The following is a 20,433-nucleotide window of genomic DNA, read 5'->3' as shown; positions in this document are numbered from 1 at the left end:
TTCTTTACATCTATGAAATAATTAACAAAAATCTGTATTCCTAAAATAAATGACAAGTTGGCATAATGAATAAAAATAAAAGAAAATAAAATATCAAAGATATGATCTCTATAATAAAAATAATAAGAGAGAGATGATATATTACTTTATCATATAAGTGCAATGATCATTTACTTGAAACGAATTTATATAATCATATTTACTCATTTTACTCAATATAAAAATATTGTACAATTATACATTATTATTATCATACTATTAAAATATAAAAAAAAATTTTATATATATTTTTTTTATGATATAATATTTTATAAATTTTTATTTCACTATAATATTTATATTAACATATTCTATATAATTAGTTTTCTTGATAATGACTGAATAAATCTGTTTTAAGAAAATATATATTTATATGACATGAATTATGAAGCTTCATAATGTCAAATATAATATATTGCATTCATAATTTTATTTAAAAATATGAAACATTATAAATTATTATGCATAGTACAATAATATTTTGTATGACTTTCAAATTATAATACGGCAGTGTATAGCTTTTATTTTAAACTGCGTTTAATAATATATATATATCTGTATAATTTTTTATTTATTTTATGAAGCAACAAATGGAACAAAATCAGAATATATTATAAATATACTTATTAAAATAAAAATTGTAAATTAAACAATATAATAAACAATTTTAAATTGTGATAAAATGAACTAGAATTTTTATAAGTCATTTTTTGTACTTTTTTCATATTAATTAATTATGAAAATATAATAAATTTTTAAATGTGAATTTCTAAATCTTGTTTTCATCATCAAGAAAGACTAATTTCTATATTTTTTCATAATTATTATTAGCGCTATTTGGAATTTAAAATTTCATTTCTTGCTTCTGCCATAACATCTAAAGCATTCTTTTCTATAAGATTTTTCCCAAGATCTTTACCGAGTTGTTCAGCACCCAAAAGACTTATATTACTTACTTTACCAGGTGCAACACTACAGTAAAGTTGCGGTTCTCGATATGGACATTTCCTGTTGTGAACATTATTATATGAATAATATTTGTGTACTAATTTTATTTATAAAATTTTAATTATATTTACTTACTTTGGAGGTTCTCCATCATCATCAGGTATATACAATTTACTTTTAGAAGTATCTTTGATAAATTTTTGTCCATCTAAAGACCACACAGCACCAGTAACAGTAAGAATTTTGTTTTTTAAGGTTGAAGAAACAGCAACTGGTGCTGAACATCCTCCACCTAATGTTTTCAGAAATGAACGTTCACATACACATCTTAAAGTTGTTTCTACATCATATAATGGTTCTAAAAGAGACAATATTTTCCAATCTGTCTCTCGACATTCTACTCCTAATGCACCTTGTCCAACAGCATATAATGCTTCTTCTGGTTCTAATAGCTATGAATGTTAAAAAGAAAAGAAAAATAAAAAAAAATTTATATAAGAATTTTGTATAAACTTATAATGAAAATTACTTGACTTATTCTATTTTCCCAATTCATTCTTTTTAAACCAGCAGCAGCCAAAATAATTGCTGCAAAAGGTCCATTTTCATCATCTAACTTTCTTAATCTAGTATTTAAATTACCACGAATATTTTCCACTTTTAAATGTGGCATATTTCTAGCTAATTGAGCTGATCTACGTAATGAACTAGTACCAATGACACTACCTTCTGGTAAGGTAGATAATGTTTTATTTTTATATTTTTTAGACATAACAACTGCATCACGTGGATCTTCGCGCCTGTAAAAATACTTATATTAAATATACTTATCAATTTTTAAATAAAATATTAAAAAAATTTATAAAAATATTATTATATTCAATTCTCATTTTAAATATTTAATTTAAATCTTATATATAACATACTACTTTGAAAATAATTTCAATATATAATACAAAAATTACAATAGTTCTTGTATAACACAATTTCCATATAAATTATTAATATTCCTATTGATAATGATTATCAATAACTATATAATTTTTTAATTATTTTGATAATAATTAAATAAAATTAAATAATTAAATAAAATTATAAATTAATTTTAAATGATTAATTATAAATTTTATATTAATACTTATAAAAATATTATTTTTAATTAGAGCAATTAAATATAATAGTTTTTAGTCATTTTATTTTTTGAAAGATTTCCTTGAGATTTAATAAATGTTTTTTATTGAAATAAAAAATAATATTTAATTAAATAATTTAAAAATAATCAATCAATTATTTAATCAATTATTTCTTTTTTCAAATTTATAATATAATTGTCCTCTTTAGTTTTTAATTTTTTAAATAATTAATAAGTAAAAAAAAAAATAAAATAAAAATATATAAAAATATATAAAAATATCCTATATTTAATAAAATTTAATCAAAATAATTTTATATAAATATAATATAATATAGATTTTATGATATATTTTTTTCATGAATTTGATAATTTAATATCATAAATTTAAATTTTAGATATACAAATCACTTATTTTAAAATAAGAATAAAATATTATATTTATTTTAATTTATTTTATAATCTTATAATTTAATTTTATACTCACTTTAATATTGCACCTAAAGCCATTCCTTCTGGTAACGATGTAGGTAAATCTTTTAATGAATGTACCACAAAATCAACACGGCCACTTTCAAGGGCAAGTTCTAATTCTTCTGTAAACAGAGATTTTTCTCCAATTTTGGGTAAAGATTTATCTAAAATTTTATCTCCTTTGGTAGACATTGTAACTAAAAATTAAATATATTTTCATAACTTTTTATTCAAAGATTTAAAAAGTTTAATTAAAAAGTTTAAACAATTTTAATATAAATATACATTCAGAAAATTATAAAGGTATTTGTTATATAAGTTTAAATGTTATATACATAGTTTATATATTACATAAGAATATTTATATATTATTATTTATTGACAATTATATAATAAAAAACATGTATATTAATGATATATAAAATATTATATAATATTTAAATAATTATAATGAATAAATAATTAATAATTAATAAATATAATATAATAAATAAAATCAATTTTTTAAAATAAATTTTATGTATAGTTTTACTTACTTATTTGAAATTCTTTTGTTGGGTGATATTCTTTTAAACATTCTATTACATATTTTGTTTGTTTCAGAGCCAACTAAAAAATTATAGTAATTATTAAAGTATATTACAAAATGTATATACTAAATATATAATTTTACTATATTTATTTTATAACACATATAATTACTATACTATAGAAAATTATGTAATTTTTATTAAATATGAAATGAAAATTTGTTTTTTTAAATAAAAAAATAATAGATGCAATATCAAAATTGCTGACTAATGTAGAATAATAATTGTCAGTCATCATTATACAAATCATATATTATTTTTAAATAAAATATGATTTATTACTTAAAATAAACTAAAGAAAATTTATATATTTTAATATAATTTTAATATAATTATAGAAAAAATATTTTTTTTTTATATTCTTAAAATAATATCGTAATATATATTTATCTAATTTGTCACGTTTAATTATAAAATTATAATGTTAAATAATAATGAATTAGAAAAATATATTATATAATTATACTTTCTCTTTTTTTATAAAAAATTAATTTATTTGTATATTTACCTCGCTTTTTCGAGATCCAACTCGGATTACGTCACGTGTATCCGTACTCGTCATTATCGCAATTTAAATTTTTTTTCTATATATTATTAATTATTAATTATACAATATTATCAACAATAATTATTAATCAATAATTATAAATTTCTATCTTATTTTGGAATGTAATAAATATATATTATGTCCAAGAGACATTAAAAATTGAATTAGGTCAAAGACACGAACAACTTTCACTATTTGCAAGTAATCTTAAACACAACATATAACTCCAATATTTTAAAAAATATGTAATTATTATGAAAATTATATAAAAATTTGAGATTTATTTCACAGTTACTGACACTGCAGTAGAACGTGAATGTATAATTAATTTATAAGTATAGAAAGAAAACTACATCCTCACGCACGTTACTCTCTTTATATCACAAACACTGAAGAAGGAATTTGAGTAGAAGGAAGAGACAATGAGTGGAATCACTGATATGTACTGACTATATCTTGAGAAGTTAGTATAGATTTTATTTTTTAATGCGCATGACAAATATAACATTCGGTAAACACAGCGCGATGTTTGAAAAATTTTTTTCATAAAATCAAATTATTTTTAAAATTCAAAATCAAAATCAAGTAAAAATCAAATTTTGAATTTATTTCTTGCATATATGAAGGATAACAACAGGATAAACAAGGATAAACAATAAATATGAAAAATATTATATAAGGATATAAAGGATTAAATAGTAAATCCTAATATTTCTTTTGTATAATGTTCTTTGTTTTATGAATTCTAATTTATAATAATTTATAATTTATAATTGAAAATTTTTATTATAATTATATTTGAAAAATAAATTCAGTTTAGATTTAAAATATTATATATATAATATAATAAATATATATAATATATATATATAATTAGATAAGATTGAATTTTAATGTAGATATAGATTGTATAAATCATATAAATTTATATAAATCATATATATACATAAAAATAAATATAACATATTTCTAACATTATTATATATAATATAATTGTATCTTTTTATTTTAATAAATAAAATAAACATTTTCAAAGTTTAAATAATTTTAAATATACAAAATAAAATTATATTTAATTCTATACAATGTTTATACATTATAGATACATAAGATATTTCTTGAAAAAATAAATTTTATGGAAATATTTTATAGAAAAACAGTTATGATACAAATATCTGTTAACTATATTTTATGTTATTATATGATTTTAAACTTTCAAAAGACATTGATTAGATTTTAAATAAAAAAAATCAAAAATTCATCATTTATTATTAAAATAATAATAAATTTTAACATTTTTTGTATTATCAATTATATACAAATATCTTATGTATTTAATATAAAATATATAAATTCATATATGTATCATATATGTATATTTTAAATTGCACAAATGAAAATTTTAATTTATTAACATTAATAAAATAAAATAAAAATATTAAAAATACATAATAAAAATGTTTTTTTATGTATATAAAAATACTTCTATTTATGTTAATAATTTATGTTTTTAATTAAAAATTAAGACTAGTTATATTATTTGATACATAAGTAAAAACATTTAAATGCTAATTGAATACTATATTGTTAATTTGCATTTTACTAAATGTGTATATAAATATTTAAAAATAAATTATTGTTTTAGAATTATGCAATTTTATATTTTTTCATACATACTTTATAATGTGTTTTAAAAATAAAATAAGACTAAAAAATCTATAAATATTTTATTAAGAAATTAAGAAAAAATATGAAATATATAAAAATATAATATTATTTTTTTCAGTTCAATATAAATATTGTGATATGTAATATTTATATTAACTATATATATATATATATATATATATATATATATATATAAAATAATAATATGTTTACTATATGTTTTTGTAATATTGATTCTATATTACTGTAAATTATACATTATACTATTAAGTTAAGAAGTTAATTTTAATTTTATTTTGCTTTATATAATAAAATAATCTTCAAAATGTCAAAAATATTTACTTTTATATTATTATATTATAAATTATTATATTATATAATATTTTTTTTTATTATTCTAATCAAGAATATATAATGTATTTTATATATGATTTATGTGTCAAAAATTTTAATATTCTTGTTAAAAATATTTCGAAATATTTCCCAATAAATGTACCATATTGCATAGTGTACATTTCACTAAATTTATGAGCAAATATGTGAAATGTGTACATTTATTTCATATTTTTATTATAACTTAACAAAGCATTCATAGATATTTATTATATATATTTTAGTCTTATTTTTATTTGTAAAATACTATCAAGCATATAACAAAATTATCAAAAAATGTAAAACCTGTATAGCATCTCATAATAATAATAAAGTCAACGAATTTAATTTACCATTTATTGTAATTCTGCATAAAACTATTTACTGCAATAAACATCCACTTGCATTCTTTGGATCTTTGGTACTTTGATGAATTGAATCTTCTTTAACAGGAGGTAAATTTTGTTCTTTTTCTATTTTTGGAGGAGTTAATCCAAATAATGATCCATATACATTTAAATTCCATATAGAGTTATGTGATTGCATTTGGAAATCAATAGGACTCACTAAACCAAAAGTAGCTTTTGTATCTAATGTTGGAATCTCTCCTGGTATTGTATGATGGTAACTTTAAAAATATTTAAATTAAAATTAAATTTTTGTTTATAAAATTTTTTTTAAATTTAATATGATACTTACATTAAACCATTTTCACGATTACATTTATCAAGAGTAAGTTTTACTATAGGTGCTAAACGTTTAAATACAGCATGTTGATCTGGTTTTACTTTAGGTGCTGGTCCATTTATTTTTCCATACTCTTCACATAATACTTTTGCTTTTTTTAAACAAGCTTCACTTTCTTGTAAGGCTTTAATTGCTTCTCCACATTTATCCATAGATAATAAATTTTCACCACAATAATTATAAGCCTATAACATATATATATAATTATACAAATAAGAATTACATATATAATTATATAAATAATTTTAATTATTTAAGAAATTTTAATTTTTAAATATTTTTATACTTTTTAATAATTTTCTTACATAAGATTGATAAAATGCTGCTTTAAGTTCTAAATATTTAATCCATTGTGCTGATATCTCTGATTTAAATGAACGTAAAGTATTAGCAGCATCCAAAAATAATTTACTTGTTTCATTAGCTAATGCTGATATTAAACTAGCATTATGTTTTAATTCTACTGCTCTAGCCACTGTCACTAAAACATAATGTATATAAAATTATAGTATATATTTTATATAAAATTATATAAAATTATAATATTATTTATTAGTATTTAGATCATTAATTTAAAATAATTTTGTATATTGTATATTATATTTTCTATATATATCATAAATGTATTATATAATTAAAATAACATATTATACAACCTTCTTGTGCTTCTGCTGTACATTGATTGACATATGCATTTATTATTCTTGGATCTAAATCACTTCCTAATGGTGGAGGATTTGCCAATTGTGGCAAAAATTCTGTTTGTACAAAAGTAAATATTCCTGCAGCCCGTCTTAGCATAGTATGTACATCTTTTGCTTCATTCATATTTATACTAAATTATATCATCAATAAATGATATTAAATATAATAAATTAAATGAAATAAATATAATATTATTTATTTTATATTTCTAATTATTTTATATTTTATTGTTCATACTTACTCATCTTTAGCAGCAATCATTGCAGCATGTTTCATAAACCAAAGTCCTACATTCATACTTATATTAGCTGCTTCATATACAGAATCAGCACTAGAACTATAATAAATATTTTAAATCATAAAATATAATAATATATAAAGTAAAGCAATTTTTTTTGTTTAAATTAAATAGATGTAGAAAAATATATTACTAAGTATTTGATCCCAATAATGTATGTGTCCATTTATATACAATAATATTTCTAAGTTTGCTTGGATTTGGCCTACCAATATGTTCAGATTTTTCTGTATCAGAATTTATTTCCCATATAAATCCATATAATAAGCTTAAATAGCTATGAAAGGCTGGTTCTATAGTCTCACTTGAATTATTTGGATTTTTGATCAAATCCAAAAGACGATTTCTTGATAATCTCAGATCACTATAATAAAAAAAATTTTAATTAAAATATAATTTTTTTTGCAATATGATTATTTATTTTATCATTTATATTACTTATTATTTTAAATAAATTTTATAAAATAATAACATTTAAAATAATTATTAACCATAAAATTAAATGTATTTAATTTATTTTCTTCATAAATATAGCTAACCTGCATAGTTTTTTTGTAGCATCAGTAGGATTAGTTATTTTTAATTCGAATTTTTGATTTGTTGTAGCTTTTAGTACATTACGATGAAACCAATGAGCCATTTTATTAATGATATAAATTAAATTGTTTTTTTAATATTATTTGTGTACTTCAATATAATTTACACGATTTGACAGATAAGAGAAATCGAAGTGGTAAAGTAGACAATACAACACAACTACGTATTACATGTATGAATGTTATACTCAATAAAAGATATTCCACTTTTTATAGAGATTGTAATTGTGAATAGATCACGCAATTCTTCGCACACTTCCGCTTCGTGTATAGCGTACAACTATCGGTCGTCATATTTATTATATTTCAAAAGGTAAGAAAAAAAAAAAAATATATATATATATATATATATATATAATAATAAATAATATTATAGATATATAATAATATAAATGTTATGTCATTATTGATATGATAAATTTGTTTTACCAAATTTTATACATTTGTTATTTAACCTATATAATTTTTATATATTAAAATAAATTTTTTTTTAATTTTTTTTTTTATTTTATTTTATTCTATTTTAATTTTTTATTAATTTTCTAAAATTAATAAAAAATATTACGTTATAAAAATATTTTCAAAAATAAATTATGTCCTTGAAAATTGATAATAATATTTTATCTCTAGATTGATAAATTTAAAAGATAAATTTAATTGCAAATTTTTTTTATATAATTTTATCGGTATTTTACATAATTTTATCAGTAAATCATAATATAATACTTAAATAATAAAATATGATAAATATAATAATTTTTTTTAGATGGGTGAACACACAGGATTAACAAATTGTGAAGCACGTGAACTTTGTAAGAAGCCTGATCCAGCAACAAATGGTTATATAATGCAACAAACAATGTATCGTATTAAAGATCCACGAAAATCATTACCTTTCTATACTGAAGTACTTGGTATGCAGTTATTACAGAAACTTGATTTTCCCGAAATGAAGTTTTCCTTATATTTTTTGGGATATGAAGATCCAAAAGATATACCTACTGATAAGAGAGAAAGTATTGAATGGACATTTAGTCGTAAAGCAACTTTAGAACTTACTCAGTATGTTTAAAAATTGTTATGTAAGTAATAATTAAATTTATTAAAGTTATTATTTATTTTTAGTAATTGGGGAACAGAAACTGATCCTGATCCTACATATCATAATGGGAATACTGAACCTCGTGGATTTGGTAATATTGTTTTTAAATATTATAAAATTGAAATATAAAATAAAATTACATATAACAAATATATACAATATTACAAATTTAATAATATATTTTGTTACATAGGTCATATTGGAATTACAGTACCTGATGTAGAAAAAGCATGTGAAAGATTTGAAAAATTAAATGTAGAATTTATAAAAAAACCTAATGATGGTAAGATGAAAGGAATTGCTTTTATTAAAGATCCAGATGGCTATTGGATTGAAATTTTAAATCCAGTAAATATTGCAAATATAGTACCAATTCAATAAAATATTTTGCATGAAATAATTTTTTGGACTATCTACAAATGTATAAATTCCATCAAACAAAAATATCTGAATTAAATTAAAATCATCATTGTTTATGTATATGTATATATATATATATATAGTTTTATATGTACATATACATTTTAAGATTGTAATTATTCATATTTATGTATATTTTATAGCATCTGTACATTGTATTATATGTATAATTTATGTATAATGTAATATCTAATTATTTTTTGGTAAATAAAATCAAAATATTTATTTTTGAATCATCAATTTTGTAAAAATTGATTTATAAATTTTATAATTCCTTATTTTATATCTAAATACAGTTTTAAGCAAAAAAATATATTTTAATTTTTTTATCGTAATATGATATCGTTTTTTATCGTGAAATTTTAAGAATAAAGAAAATTTGTGTGCAAAAAATATGCAAAAAATTATTATTGTATGGTTCATATATATCTATATATCATACACATTCATATAAAAAGATAGTACTATTTGTGTGGAATATCTTATACTACAGAGTTCCTAGGTATCTTAACTGTATATAATAGAGAAATGTCATTGTCGTGTATTACTTTTAATTTTGATTGAATCATGTCTATATAACCACTTATATCTAACATAAATATTATTTCTAATATTGTGTAGAGTGCTACGTGACAATTTTTTTTCGTTTATATTATTAATATTTTATTTCATAAATTTCAATGATCATCTATTACATTGAGGTTAGATTTTAAACCGCAACGTGATATACACATTCAGTATTTATTATTAAAAATTAATATAATATAAAAACATAAGAATGATATTTCTTAAATTTTATTTTTGAAAGCAAAAAAATATGATTAGATATATTAATTAATATTTATTAATTATATTAATTAAATAAAAAATATCATTAAAATTTTTCTTTTTTAGCATGGTAGAAGATAAAAGATATGAAATTGACAGTCGAATTGAGTGTGATGGACATCAAGGTACATTAAAGTACATTGGTCCTGTTGGTGAAACTAAAGGTTTGTGGCTTGGTATAGATTGGGATGATCCAACTCGTGGAAAACATAATGGTACATATGAAGGAATAAAATATTTTAAAGCTAGGTAAAATCATATAAAAATATAATATTATATTATTATTATTATATAAAGTACATAATTAAAATATTTATATATTGTATAATAGATATCCTACATCAGGTTCATTTATACGTCCTGGTAAAGCAAGATTTGGAATTTCTTGTCCTGAAGCTATTAAAATTCGTTATGGTTTCATCAATGATGAATTAGCTGGTATTGATAGAGATACATTAATAAGTTTACAAAAAGAAATTAATGCTCCTTTTTTGGAAGTTGTTGGTTTTTCTAAAGTAAATAAAAAACAAAGCAAATTTGATCAATTAAAAATAATATGGTTAAGAGAACAATGTGTTAGCACTGCGGGTGATTCTGGTGAATTAAAAGAATTATGTCCCAATTTGGAAGAATTAGATATATCTAAAAATTTAATAAATAGTTGGCAAATTGTAGCAAATATTTGTTGTCAGCTTCATTGTCTTGTTCGACTTAATGTGAGGTAAAATTCCTAATTAAGAATATTAATAATATCTATTATTAATATTTTATTATTTTATATTCTAATATTTATTATTATTTATCATATATATTATTTATTTAGTGAAAATTATTTGCCGATTGAAAAAAATATGGAAATATTAAAAAATTCATTTTTTATGGTTAAATATTTAACTATGGCAAAAATGAATTATAATTGGTTTGATATTCAACAGTGTATGTGTATGTTCCCATTTCTACAAGAACTTTCAGTTTCTTTCAATATTGTTAATATTATACAAAGACCATTAAAAGATGATAATTTAATGAAAATATGTAAATTAACACTTGAAGGAAATTTGATATCCAATTGGGATGAAATTCTTAAATTGGATTCCCTTCCATGGTAAATTCTACATAACAATATAATAATTTCAATTATAATATATATTTAATCATATTTTTTATTATAGTATTTATTATTTAATTATAATTTTAATGTTTATATTAAACAATTATTTATACAGCTTAGAATATCTTAATTTAAATTCAAATAAAATAGACAAAATAAGATTTCCAACTACTGAACCAATAGTAAAAACCACAGCATTTTTTAATTTGCGACAATTACATATATCGTATAATAACATATCAGAGGTAAAATAAATATTTATAATATAAATAAATTATAATAAATTATTAACAAAAATAATTTTATAATAATTTACAGTGGCAATCTGTATCAGAATTAGAAAAACTTAATAATTTAGAAGATTTGAAATTTAGAGAGAATCCTATTTTGAAAAATGAAAATTTGGAAACTGCACGTCAGTTAATCATAGCAAAAATTGCAAATTTAAAATCATTAAATGGCACTGAAATTTTACATGATGAAAGACGTGGTGCTGAATATGATTATCTGAAATTGTTTTTATCAAAATGGACTGAATATAACTCTGAAGCTGACTCTGAAAAAAGAAAACAATTTATAATTGAACACCCTCGATATATAACATTGGTTGCAAGTTGGTGAAGAATGTTATATAATGATAATATATTTAAAAATTTTAATTTTTTTCTTATTAATTATGAATATTATTTGAAATGTTTATAGAATATGGAATTTCTGATATTCCCTCATCTAAAACAAAAGTGGAAATGGTTTCAAACGTTATAACAGTAGAATTTGTATGCCCAGATCATCTAGATCAGCCTAAAGGAATTAAAAGAAAACTATTAAAAGATATGGAAGTTCAAAAAGTTATTGGACTTGCACAACGACTTTTTAAAACTGGAGGAAAAATACCAAATCTCTCATTTATACAACAAAATGTAATTTTGACATTTTATAATTTATATATATTTTATTATATATTTTTTTTATATTATTTTTTTGTAATTTTTTTAGCTTTCTAAAGATGAAATACCTTTGGATAAACCGCTTCAGGAACTCAGTTATTATTCAATACAAGATGGAGACCAAGTTATTGTAAGATGGTGATATTAGATGAATTGTTCATAAATATAATTTTGTACACTGTTAAAACTTCATCACCATACTTTGTTATTAAACTTTTTTAATTGCGAAGATATATTTTTTATAACCTATTTATTAAACTTTTTTTAAATATTAATTTCATAAATTTATAAAGTTATATATCATTAAAAAAAATATTTTTTATTGCAAAAATCAATACATTTTAAATGTACTATAATACAAATACTATACAAAACACAAATTATGGTATGTTTTCATACACTTCATATATTATTTGTTAAAAATGGCACAAAATTTATTATAAATATATTAAATATCTAATTTTGTTGCGCCTTTTGTTTAATTTTACCATATTCTTCTTTTTCAAGTTGTTCTCGTGTTAATAGAGATAATCCTAATTGATTTTCACGAGTAAATGGTTGAGCCATTTGTCGTAACCAACGTTTACTTATCTAAAAGTATTAAGTTGTGCAAAGTTATATAACATAATAATTAATGGTTATCGATATTTACTTTTGAAATTTCAAATTTAGGATTTTTACCTGCACTGCTTCTTCTGTTGATAAATTACATAAACTATCTGTTAAATGTTCTTGTATCCATTTTGGTAATTTACTTCGTTTATCTATCCTTGAAAATCTCTAAAAAATTAATTTTGTTAATAATAATTAAGAATTAAAGAAATTATTAAAAATTAAAATTATAATTTTTATTACCTTATCTGCAAAAATCATTATACCATAATCAGTTTTTCCTCTAATTGCTCTTCCAACACATTGTGCTGCGTGTCTCATCGCATCAAAAGTTAAAAAATCATTTTCTCTGATCTATAAAAATCAGAAAATGTATTAAAAATAATAAAAATATTTATACATTTAATTAAAATTTAATTTAATAACTTACTTGAAATTGATCACGAAGATATTCTAATCGTGCCTTTAAAATACGCGATTGCGTATATACATAAGGAATACCAAACATCAATACAGCTCTTCCTAAATGATGATCAAAATCAACTCCTTCTGATACTTTACCACGTGCTACAGAAAGAAGAACAGCACCTCTACCATTTTCACATGCTTTTATATAATTAATAAGAGCTAAACTCGTTTCAGCAGAATCTTGAGTTTCAATAAATAATAACTTATGTCTTTGAAGTTGATCTACCACACCTTGGTCATACCTATAAAAATAAATTATAATTATATAATATTAGGAATATTAGTTAATACAAACCATGCAGCAACAACAGATTCCATGTATAAATAAGATGTAAAAAAACAGACTAAGCCATCAGGAACAGTAGCTGCAAATTCAACTAATAATTGGCCATAATTTCTTATAACAGCAACATCTTCTCTTGTTTCATATTTTGATGAAATTGCGACTTGATCATTACCTTTTGCTACAATCTGATAATATTTTAAAATTAATTTTTTTAATTAATTTATTATATAAAATTATATATTATATAAAATATTATATAAAAAATAAATATATTTACCATAGGTAAAAGACATGGTCTAGCCAATGTCATGGTAAAAGATGACATTATGACAGGATGAAAATTTAAAATTTTAGGATACATATCTAATGGAGACAATGTTCCTGAAGTAATTACTACTGATTGAAATCTATCAAATATAGGTTTCATTGCAATAGATGAATCTAGACAAACAAAATGAAGAATTGGATTTAAAACATTAGGTGTTTTGTCATCAAATGGTTCTACTATAATTGTAAATCCTTTTGTATATGTGGAAACTAATGTTGCAAGATGTGTTACTAATATTATTGGTGAGAAATCAGTTAAATCGGTTATCTCCATAGTACGTAAAAGAGAAGCCAATCGCTCTGCACAAAATCTTAATGGTTTACGTTCTATTGAAACTTTTGTTTGAACATCTCTTAAGAATGCAGCAGGTGATTCTTGAACCACATGTTGTACACGTAAACGTGTTTTTAAATATTCTACAAATCGTTTTAAAAAACTAACAAAATGTTCTGCATTTCTAATATTACCAGGCACTACCTCTATAACAAATATGTATACATTAAATTCATAATTATTACAGATGTATCTAAAATTAAATTAATTAATTAATTTACCTTGCAAAACTTCATTTGGTAAAACTGGATTAGCTAAGATAATATCAGTTTCTCTTGCAACATGTGCATCTTTTAATCCTTCTACTAATCTTTCATATTCTTCTTTTAATTTATTTACATCATCCTCTCTCATCCTAAATTATAAATATTTTTAAAGATACATATAATTATTAGTATAAAATTTAAAATATAACTTACTCAGCTACTGTTTTCTCAAGAAGTTGTATATTGGCTGAACTTTTCTCTAAAGTTCTTCTATTAATTTTTACACTCATTGAATCAATGCATACATTATCTAAAATAAACATAAAAATATTTAAACCTTTTTAAACTTTACTATATAACTAATACTATGTAACTAATAATAGTATTGTACCTATATTATGAGCTTCATCAAATATTACTACAGAACTTTTGCTTAATTCCCTAGATACAGTTTCTGCAATTTTAGGATCTAATAAATAATGATAACTATATACTACAATTTGAGCATGTAAAATCTAAAATCATAAGAAATAATTAATACTTTATATTGTTTCAAAATATAATATTTGTTTCTTAATGTGCTTACTGTAAACCTTGCAAGAAAATAGGGACACCAATTGCGATCTTTTCCATATTCTTTTAAATCATCAATAGAATATATACCTGATGGCATAATTTGTTCTTTGCCTTCCATGTCAAATCCTTCATAAAAATTACAAATTGGTGTGGAATCGTCATAATTATGTCTCTCACGAACATATGATGCTGTGAGAGAATGACAACGTCCATCAACAATTTTGCCTTCACGTTCTCTACTTACCTAATTTAAATATATTATTAATATATTTATAGTTATATATAATTATTAAAAATTATAAAATAAAAAATTATTTACCTCTGGATGAATACACATATTTTTTCGTGAACTAAGAACTAAACCAACAATTTTAGGTTTATTGTCAGTTTCCTTTTCATAATAGTCCATAAGTTTTTTTAATTCTTCTATGACTTTTTCTATTTCTGGTACAGTACGAGAACAATAAATTAATTTTGTTACATCTAATGGATTTTCTAACATATATGCTACAATCAAAGATAAGAGAGTTATAGTTTTGCCAGTGCCTGAGGGCATTTCCAATAAACAATGTCCCTAAAATAATAAATAAAAAATAAATATTAAATAATCATTATTCAAAACTATACAAAATAATTACTTTAGCATCCAAGCCTCGTTTGAGTTCAAGCATATATGCATATTGTTCCGGATAAATATAATCGTAGGGAAAATATACAAGTAAACCGTCAACGCTGATTCTGTAAATATAAACATATAATTAAATTTTTTGTTTTAGAAAACTAAAAAACTATTTAATATATATTTACTTCATATTTTTATATTTTTTTTTATATAAATAACAGTTTTATACACAATAGTATCATTTATTTGTTAGCATAAAAACATGAGGTTTTAAACAAATAATAGGTTAAATGTTATTTGAATATACAATAGCGCGGAAAAACGAATGCATTAGCACAAACTAGCTATAGAAATCCATATGTCTATAGAATAGATATATCATCCAAAACATTTTTGTTATAGTTTTCTATTATCATTTTCGTGTCAAACGTGACATTATCGATTCAGAATGAAATAAAATAATAGCGTTACTACTACGAGAGAAATTGTAACTAAATGTCATTATTATCACAAAATGGAATTAGACAACAGCGCTACTGAAACAAAAAAATTGTAATTAAATCTGTAATATTAATTTTTTTCACTGTTTATAGTAAGAATCTAGTCTAAGAAATACATTATAATACATTAATCTTAGAAATATATTATAAAGTTGAGAATGAAGTATATATAATATATTTTTTAGTTTTCAAAAATAAAATAATAAAAATATGTTGATATTTCTTATTCCATTTAATTATGCGCTAACAAAAAATTAAATGTAAAATTAAAATTTAAAGAAAATAAATTAAAAAGCAGAAATAAATAAAATTTATAAAATTATCTTTAGAATATCAAAAATAACATATAGAAAGTAAGTATCGATTATCATCTTTTGAATGCTCTATTTCTTTAAAGACAGGACAGATAAGAATTAAGATATTTCTTAAATATCAAAAATATCTTAAAAACATACAAAAATGGCTATCCTAATTTTTATTCTATCTTATTTTTCTTTAAAAAGATGCTTTAATATTTCAGAGATAACAATTATTTCTTATTCTATTTTTATACTTTTTACTTTCTACTATTTACTTTCCTTATTTTCATTGATTTTATTTATAATATTCTAAAGATGGAATTGATTCCATAATTTTTTTATCTGTTTTTTTTCAATTGTTTACTTTTCTTGCTTATATTTACTTCTAAGGCATGACTACAGATAAAATATCAATAAAACGAGATATCAATAAAACATATTTTCATTTCATTTTTTTGTCAAAATTATAATATGTTTTAATTTTTAATATAAAAGATATAGATATATTTCTGTTCTTGCTATGTATATTAAAAACAATGATCTTGCAAAATATATATCTTATATATCGCGAGATATCATTCTAAGAGCAGTAAATTTAAATAAATAAAAGTTCGATCTAGAAATAAATTTTAAAGTATATTCTTATTAGATATTTCAAAAATTGATATTATTTTTCTATTAATCTGTTATAATAAAAAAATGTAAGTTTAATTCTTAATTTATAAATAATTCAATTCATCATGAATTTGTCTATTATTCGTAATAATAAAAAGACCTACCAAATATATTTAGTACATGGAATATTATGAAATTATTTATGAAATTTATATATGAAAGAAATGAAGAAAAAAATTTTTAAAATCTGACTTTTTTCTCTTTGGTGATTATTTAAATATAATTCCTATAATAGAGGACATACAAATCACTGATTTTTTTGCGCAATTGATATTTCAGATTATGAAATACAAATTCCTTTAAATGTTAGATTTATTCTATGATTCGTCTATGTTTATATATTTCATAGTCAGCAAACTATATATCTTATATCTGTAAAGAATATTTTTAAACATATTTAAAAAATTTTAGCAAATTTTAAAAATGTTAAATATAATATAATTAATTTTAATATATTATCATATTTCTAATTCATACATGAAATAGAAAATTTATGTAAATTTTTATTATTATTCTAAAAATAATCAAATTTAAAAAAAATATATATATATATAAATCATATTTCATATATTTAATTTTGAATTTTAATAAATAATTTTTGAAATTTTTATATTATTATTAAATTTATTTATAAAAGATTTTTTATATTTTTTTTAGTATTTTTGAAATATTAATCGATTTTTATATCGATTATATTATATTCGATATGTTCGTTACAATTCGATATAATTAAACCGGAAGATGTTTGGAACTATCTCTTTTCCGCGACGATTTAGCGTCCGTAATGTAACACGTGTATGAAATATTAGAATAGAGATTGAAATACATTTAGAATAAAAATATTAGATATTTTAGTTTTAAAATGGGAAAACCAGGTAATTGAAATTAATATTCATATATTCTTATATTTAATCTTTTACAAAAGATTATTTTGTTTAAAATGATTTCTATGATATGTGCTTTATGATCTAGCATTTCATTTATTTTATACTCATACGATTACATTATTTATTTTATAAAGTATGAGTAATTATTTAAACAAATATATTTAGTGATTTTTTATTTAAAGAAAGTATGTAGTTCATTCAGTCAAGTAAATTATAATTTTTGTTTATATATAGTATAACATTAAGTTGTATACATTAAGTTATATATTAATTGAATTAGATTCATTTTTCAATTAGACATTTAAATTTTATTTTTAGATTCATTTTGTTTGAAAAAGTTAAACATATTGAGAAAATGAAACTAATAAAAAATAAAAGATTATTTTATATATTCTTGAATTTAATATTTATTAAAAAATTAATTTAATTATAGGATTTTCACCAGGTGGATTTAGAGGTAAGGGAGGTGGTCGAGGTGGAGGTAGTGGACGTGGTGGAGGAAGAGGTGGAGGTGGAGGTGGTAGAGGTAGTGGTAGAGGAGGAGGTGGTGGAAGAGGTGGAAATACTCCACGAGGACGTGGAGGTAAAGGAGGTGGAGGAAGAGGACGTGGAGGAGGTGGTTTTAAAGGTGGAAAAACTGTTGTCATTGAACCACATCGTCATGAAGGAGTTTTTATAGCTAGAGGAAAAGAAGATGCATTAGTTACTTTAAATTTGGTACCAGGTTCAGAAGTATATGGTGAAAAAAGAATAAGTGTGGAGGTAAATAAATAACTAATATAAATTATATTATTAATTTATGAAAAATGATAAACAATGATAAATAATTAACAATTTGGATTTTATAGGGTGAAAATGGTGAAAAAATTGAATATAGAGTTTGGAATCCTTTTAGATCAAAGTTAGCTGCTGCTATACTTGGAGGAGTAGATCAAATTCATATGCCTCCTGGAAGTAAAGTTTTATATTTAGGTGCTGCATCTGGAACTACAGTGTCGCATGTAGCAGATGTTGTTGGACCAGTAAGTTCATATAAATATTTCTTTCATGTTGAATATTTAATTATATAAATTATAATGCATACATTAGAGCCAAATTAATATATTATAATTAATTTGGTGTCGACGTTATGCTAGAAAAAATAATTTCTCGTTTTTTTGATTGAGTAAAATATATTATATTTTACTCTAAAATGACGTGTATACAAAATTATATAATGCATATAACTGTTACTACTTACTGTGTATACAAATTTTATTGAATTATATATACTTTAGTTGTTTATATAATTATATTTATATTATAGTTACAGATTTTATTCATATATTATTATAAATTTATTTTAGGAAGGACTTGTATATGCTGTAGAATTTTCTCATAGATCAGGCAGAGATCTTATAAATGTTGCTAAGAAACGAACAAATATTATTCCTATAATTGAAGATGCAAGACATCCTCATAAATACAGAATGCTTGTTGGAATGGTAGATACGATATTTGCTGATGTGGCACAACCTGATCAAGCCAGAATAGTAGCTCTAAATGCTCAATATTTCTTAAAGAACGGAGGTCATTTTGTTATTTCTATTAAAGCAAGTATATTGGTTATTTTTAAAAAAATTTATAAATTTTATTTATTTTTTTTTTTTTAATTTAAATTATTTACGCACTTAAGTTCATATAATGATTTTGATTTAGGCGAGTTGTATAGATTCTACAGCTCAACCTGAAGCAGTATTTGCATCGGAAGTAAAAAAATTAATTGCAGACAAATTGAAACCTCAAGAACAAATCACATTGGAACCATATGAAAGAGATCACGCTGTTGTTGTTGGAGTTTATAGGCCACCACCTAAAAAAGCTACTTAAAATTATGTATATGTATATATACATATATATATGTTTTATCTATTTACTAAGAGTGCATCATATGATTATGATTCTTAGAACTGATCTTTATATAATAAGTTTTAATTAAAAAATAAAAAAATAGGAATTATATGTAATATAATGTAAAGTAATTAATTATTAGAATATTTTCTACAAAAAGAAATAATTTCATTATTATACCTGTACAGTTTGTATGTAGAGAGACGTACATGTACGATTAATTAATA

At 21.0% G+C, this 20,433-nt stretch overlaps 5 protein-coding genes across 7 annotated transcripts; 2 read left to right on the top strand and 3 right to left on the bottom strand.

The window, feature by feature from the left end:
- Window positions 1-755: 755 nt before the first annotated feature.
- On the bottom strand, window positions 756-4,158 carry LOC551872 (porphobilinogen deaminase). The gene is made up of 6 exons (XM_624258.5): window positions 3,692-4,158; window positions 3,130-3,202; window positions 2,607-2,790; window positions 1,517-1,787; window positions 1,123-1,439; window positions 756-1,047 (listed from the first exon to the last, which is right to left on the bottom strand). The coding sequence occupies exons 1-6, from the start codon at window positions 3,743-3,745 to the stop codon at window positions 873-875; spliced, it is 1,074 nt and encodes a 357-aa protein (XP_624261.3). The 5' UTR covers window positions 3,746-4,158; the 3' UTR covers window positions 756-872.
- A 1,955-nt stretch (window positions 4,159-6,113) lies between these two features.
- Window positions 6,114-8,428, bottom strand: LOC724850 (BRO1 domain-containing protein BROX). The gene is made up of 7 exons (XM_001120754.5): window positions 8,060-8,428; window positions 7,654-7,884; window positions 7,464-7,559; window positions 7,174-7,352; window positions 6,823-6,998; window positions 6,470-6,702; window positions 6,114-6,398 (listed from the first exon to the last, which is right to left on the bottom strand). Exons 1-7 carry the CDS (start codon window positions 8,158-8,160, stop codon window positions 6,152-6,154), a joined length of 1,263 nt encoding a protein of 420 aa, XP_001120754.2. The 5' UTR covers window positions 8,161-8,428; the 3' UTR covers window positions 6,114-6,151.
- Window positions 7,181-12,757, top strand: LOC724808 (lactoylglutathione lyase). 2 transcript variants are annotated; one of them, XM_001120710.4, is made up of 13 exons: window positions 7,181-7,319; window positions 8,127-8,253; window positions 8,333-8,429; window positions 8,883-9,178; window positions 9,242-9,309; window positions 9,412-9,588; window positions 10,529-10,715; window positions 10,798-11,187; window positions 11,290-11,571; window positions 11,693-11,822; window positions 11,896-12,190; window positions 12,280-12,497; window positions 12,574-12,757. In XM_001120710.4, the coding sequence occupies exons 4-13, from the start codon at window positions 8,883-8,885 to the stop codon at window positions 12,664-12,666; spliced, it is 2,136 nt and encodes a 711-aa protein (XP_001120710.2). In that variant the 5' UTR covers window positions 7,181-7,319; window positions 8,127-8,253; window positions 8,333-8,429; the 3' UTR covers window positions 12,667-12,757. The 2 variants fall into 2 exon arrangements, with proteins under 2 accessions (XP_001120710.2, XP_026295074.1); XM_026439289.1 differs by lacking the exons at window positions 8,127-8,253; window positions 10,529-10,715; window positions 10,798-11,187; ... (3 more) ...; window positions 12,280-12,497; window positions 12,574-12,757 and having other exon boundaries at window positions 7,301-7,319; window positions 9,412-9,673.
- A 65-nt stretch (window positions 12,758-12,822) lies between these two features.
- LOC412700 (general transcription and DNA repair factor IIH helicase subunit XPD) lies at window positions 12,823-16,470 on the bottom strand. The gene is made up of 13 exons (XM_396155.7): window positions 16,141-16,470; window positions 15,972-16,071; window positions 15,653-15,907; window positions 15,344-15,577; window positions 15,149-15,272; window positions 14,971-15,067; window positions 14,773-14,906; window positions 14,168-14,697; window positions 13,900-14,075; window positions 13,567-13,846; window positions 13,380-13,490; window positions 13,206-13,304; window positions 12,823-13,115 (listed from the first exon to the last, which is right to left on the bottom strand). The coding sequence occupies exons 1-13, from the start codon at window positions 16,143-16,145 to the stop codon at window positions 12,981-12,983; spliced, it is 2,280 nt and encodes a 759-aa protein (XP_396155.4). The 5' UTR covers window positions 16,146-16,470; the 3' UTR covers window positions 12,823-12,980.
- Window positions 16,471-18,167: 1,697 nt separating this feature from the next.
- LOC551992 (rRNA 2'-O-methyltransferase fibrillarin) lies at window positions 18,168-20,296 on the top strand. 2 transcript variants are annotated; one of them, XM_624375.5, is made up of 5 exons: window positions 18,168-18,304; window positions 18,750-19,078; window positions 19,165-19,338; window positions 19,663-19,908; window positions 20,015-20,296. In XM_624375.5, exons 1-5 carry the CDS (start codon window positions 18,292-18,294, stop codon window positions 20,183-20,185), a joined length of 933 nt encoding a protein of 310 aa, XP_624378.1. In that variant the 5' UTR covers window positions 18,168-18,291; the 3' UTR covers window positions 20,186-20,296. The 2 variants fall into 2 exon arrangements, with proteins under 2 accessions (XP_624378.1, XP_016766337.1); XM_016910848.2 differs by having other exon boundaries at window positions 19,992-20,015.
- Window positions 20,297-20,433: the final 137 nt, after the last annotated feature.

The sequence above is a fragment of the Apis mellifera genome, linkage group LG2 (assembly GCF_003254395.2).
Source record: "Apis mellifera strain DH4 linkage group LG2, Amel_HAv3.1, whole genome shotgun sequence".
NCBI lineage: Eukaryota > Metazoa > Arthropoda > Insecta > Hymenoptera > Apidae > Apis > Apis mellifera.
The sequence above is the reverse complement of the archived record's forward strand: the minus strand, read 5'-3'. Positions and strand labels throughout refer to the sequence as shown.

Bases quoted from the DNA above. Each gene is read 5' to 3' on its own strand.
- LOC551872 (XM_624258.5), bottom strand. From the start codon at position 3,745: ATGACGAGTACGGATACACGTGACGTAATCCGAGTTGGATCTCGAAAA. The intron at 3,203-3,691 runs GTAAATATACAA...ATAATTTTTTAG, and splicing joins TTGGATCTCGAAAAAGCGAG to TTGGCTCTGAAACAAACAAA. The intron at 1,440-1,516 runs GTAATTTTCATT...TAACATTCATAG, and splicing joins GGGAAAATAGAATAAGTCAA to CTATTAGAACCAGAAGAAGC.
- LOC724850 (XM_001120754.5), bottom strand. From the start codon at position 8,160: ATGGCTCATTGGTTTCATCGTAATGTACTAAAAGCTACAACAAATCAA. The intron at 7,885-8,059 runs GTTAGCTATATT...TTTTTATTATAG, and splicing joins GCTACAAAAAAACTATGCAG to TGATCTGAGATTATCAAGAA. The intron at 7,560-7,653 runs GTAATATATTTT...TATTTATTATAG, and splicing joins TTATTGGGATCAAATACTTA to TTCTAGTGCTGATTCTGTAT.
- LOC724808 (XM_001120710.4), top strand. From the start codon at position 8,883: ATGGGTGAACACACAGGATTAACAAATTGTGAAGCACGTGAACTTTGT. The intron at 11,188-11,289 runs GTAAAATTCCTA...TTATTTATTTAG, and splicing joins CTTGTTCGACTTAATGTGAG to TGAAAATTATTTGCCGATTG. The intron at 12,191-12,279 runs GTTGGTGAAGAA...AAATGTTTATAG, and splicing joins ATATATAACATTGGTTGCAA to AATATGGAATTTCTGATATT.
- LOC412700 (XM_396155.7), bottom strand. The intron at 15,068-15,148 runs GTACAATACTAT...TGTTTATTTTAG, and splicing joins TGATGAAGCTCATAATATAG to ATAATGTATGCATTGATTCA. The intron at 13,305-13,379 runs GTAATAAAAATT...TTAATTTTTTAG, and splicing joins TAATGATTTTTGCAGATAAG to AGATTTTCAAGGATAGATAA.
- LOC551992 (XM_624375.5), top strand. The intron at 19,339-19,662 runs GTAAGTTCATAT...AATTTATTTTAG, and splicing joins TAGCAGATGTTGTTGGACCA to GAAGGACTTGTATATGCTGT. The intron at 19,909-20,014 runs GCAAGTATATTG...ATTTTGATTTAG, and splicing joins ATTTTGTTATTTCTATTAAA to GCGAGTTGTATAGATTCTAC.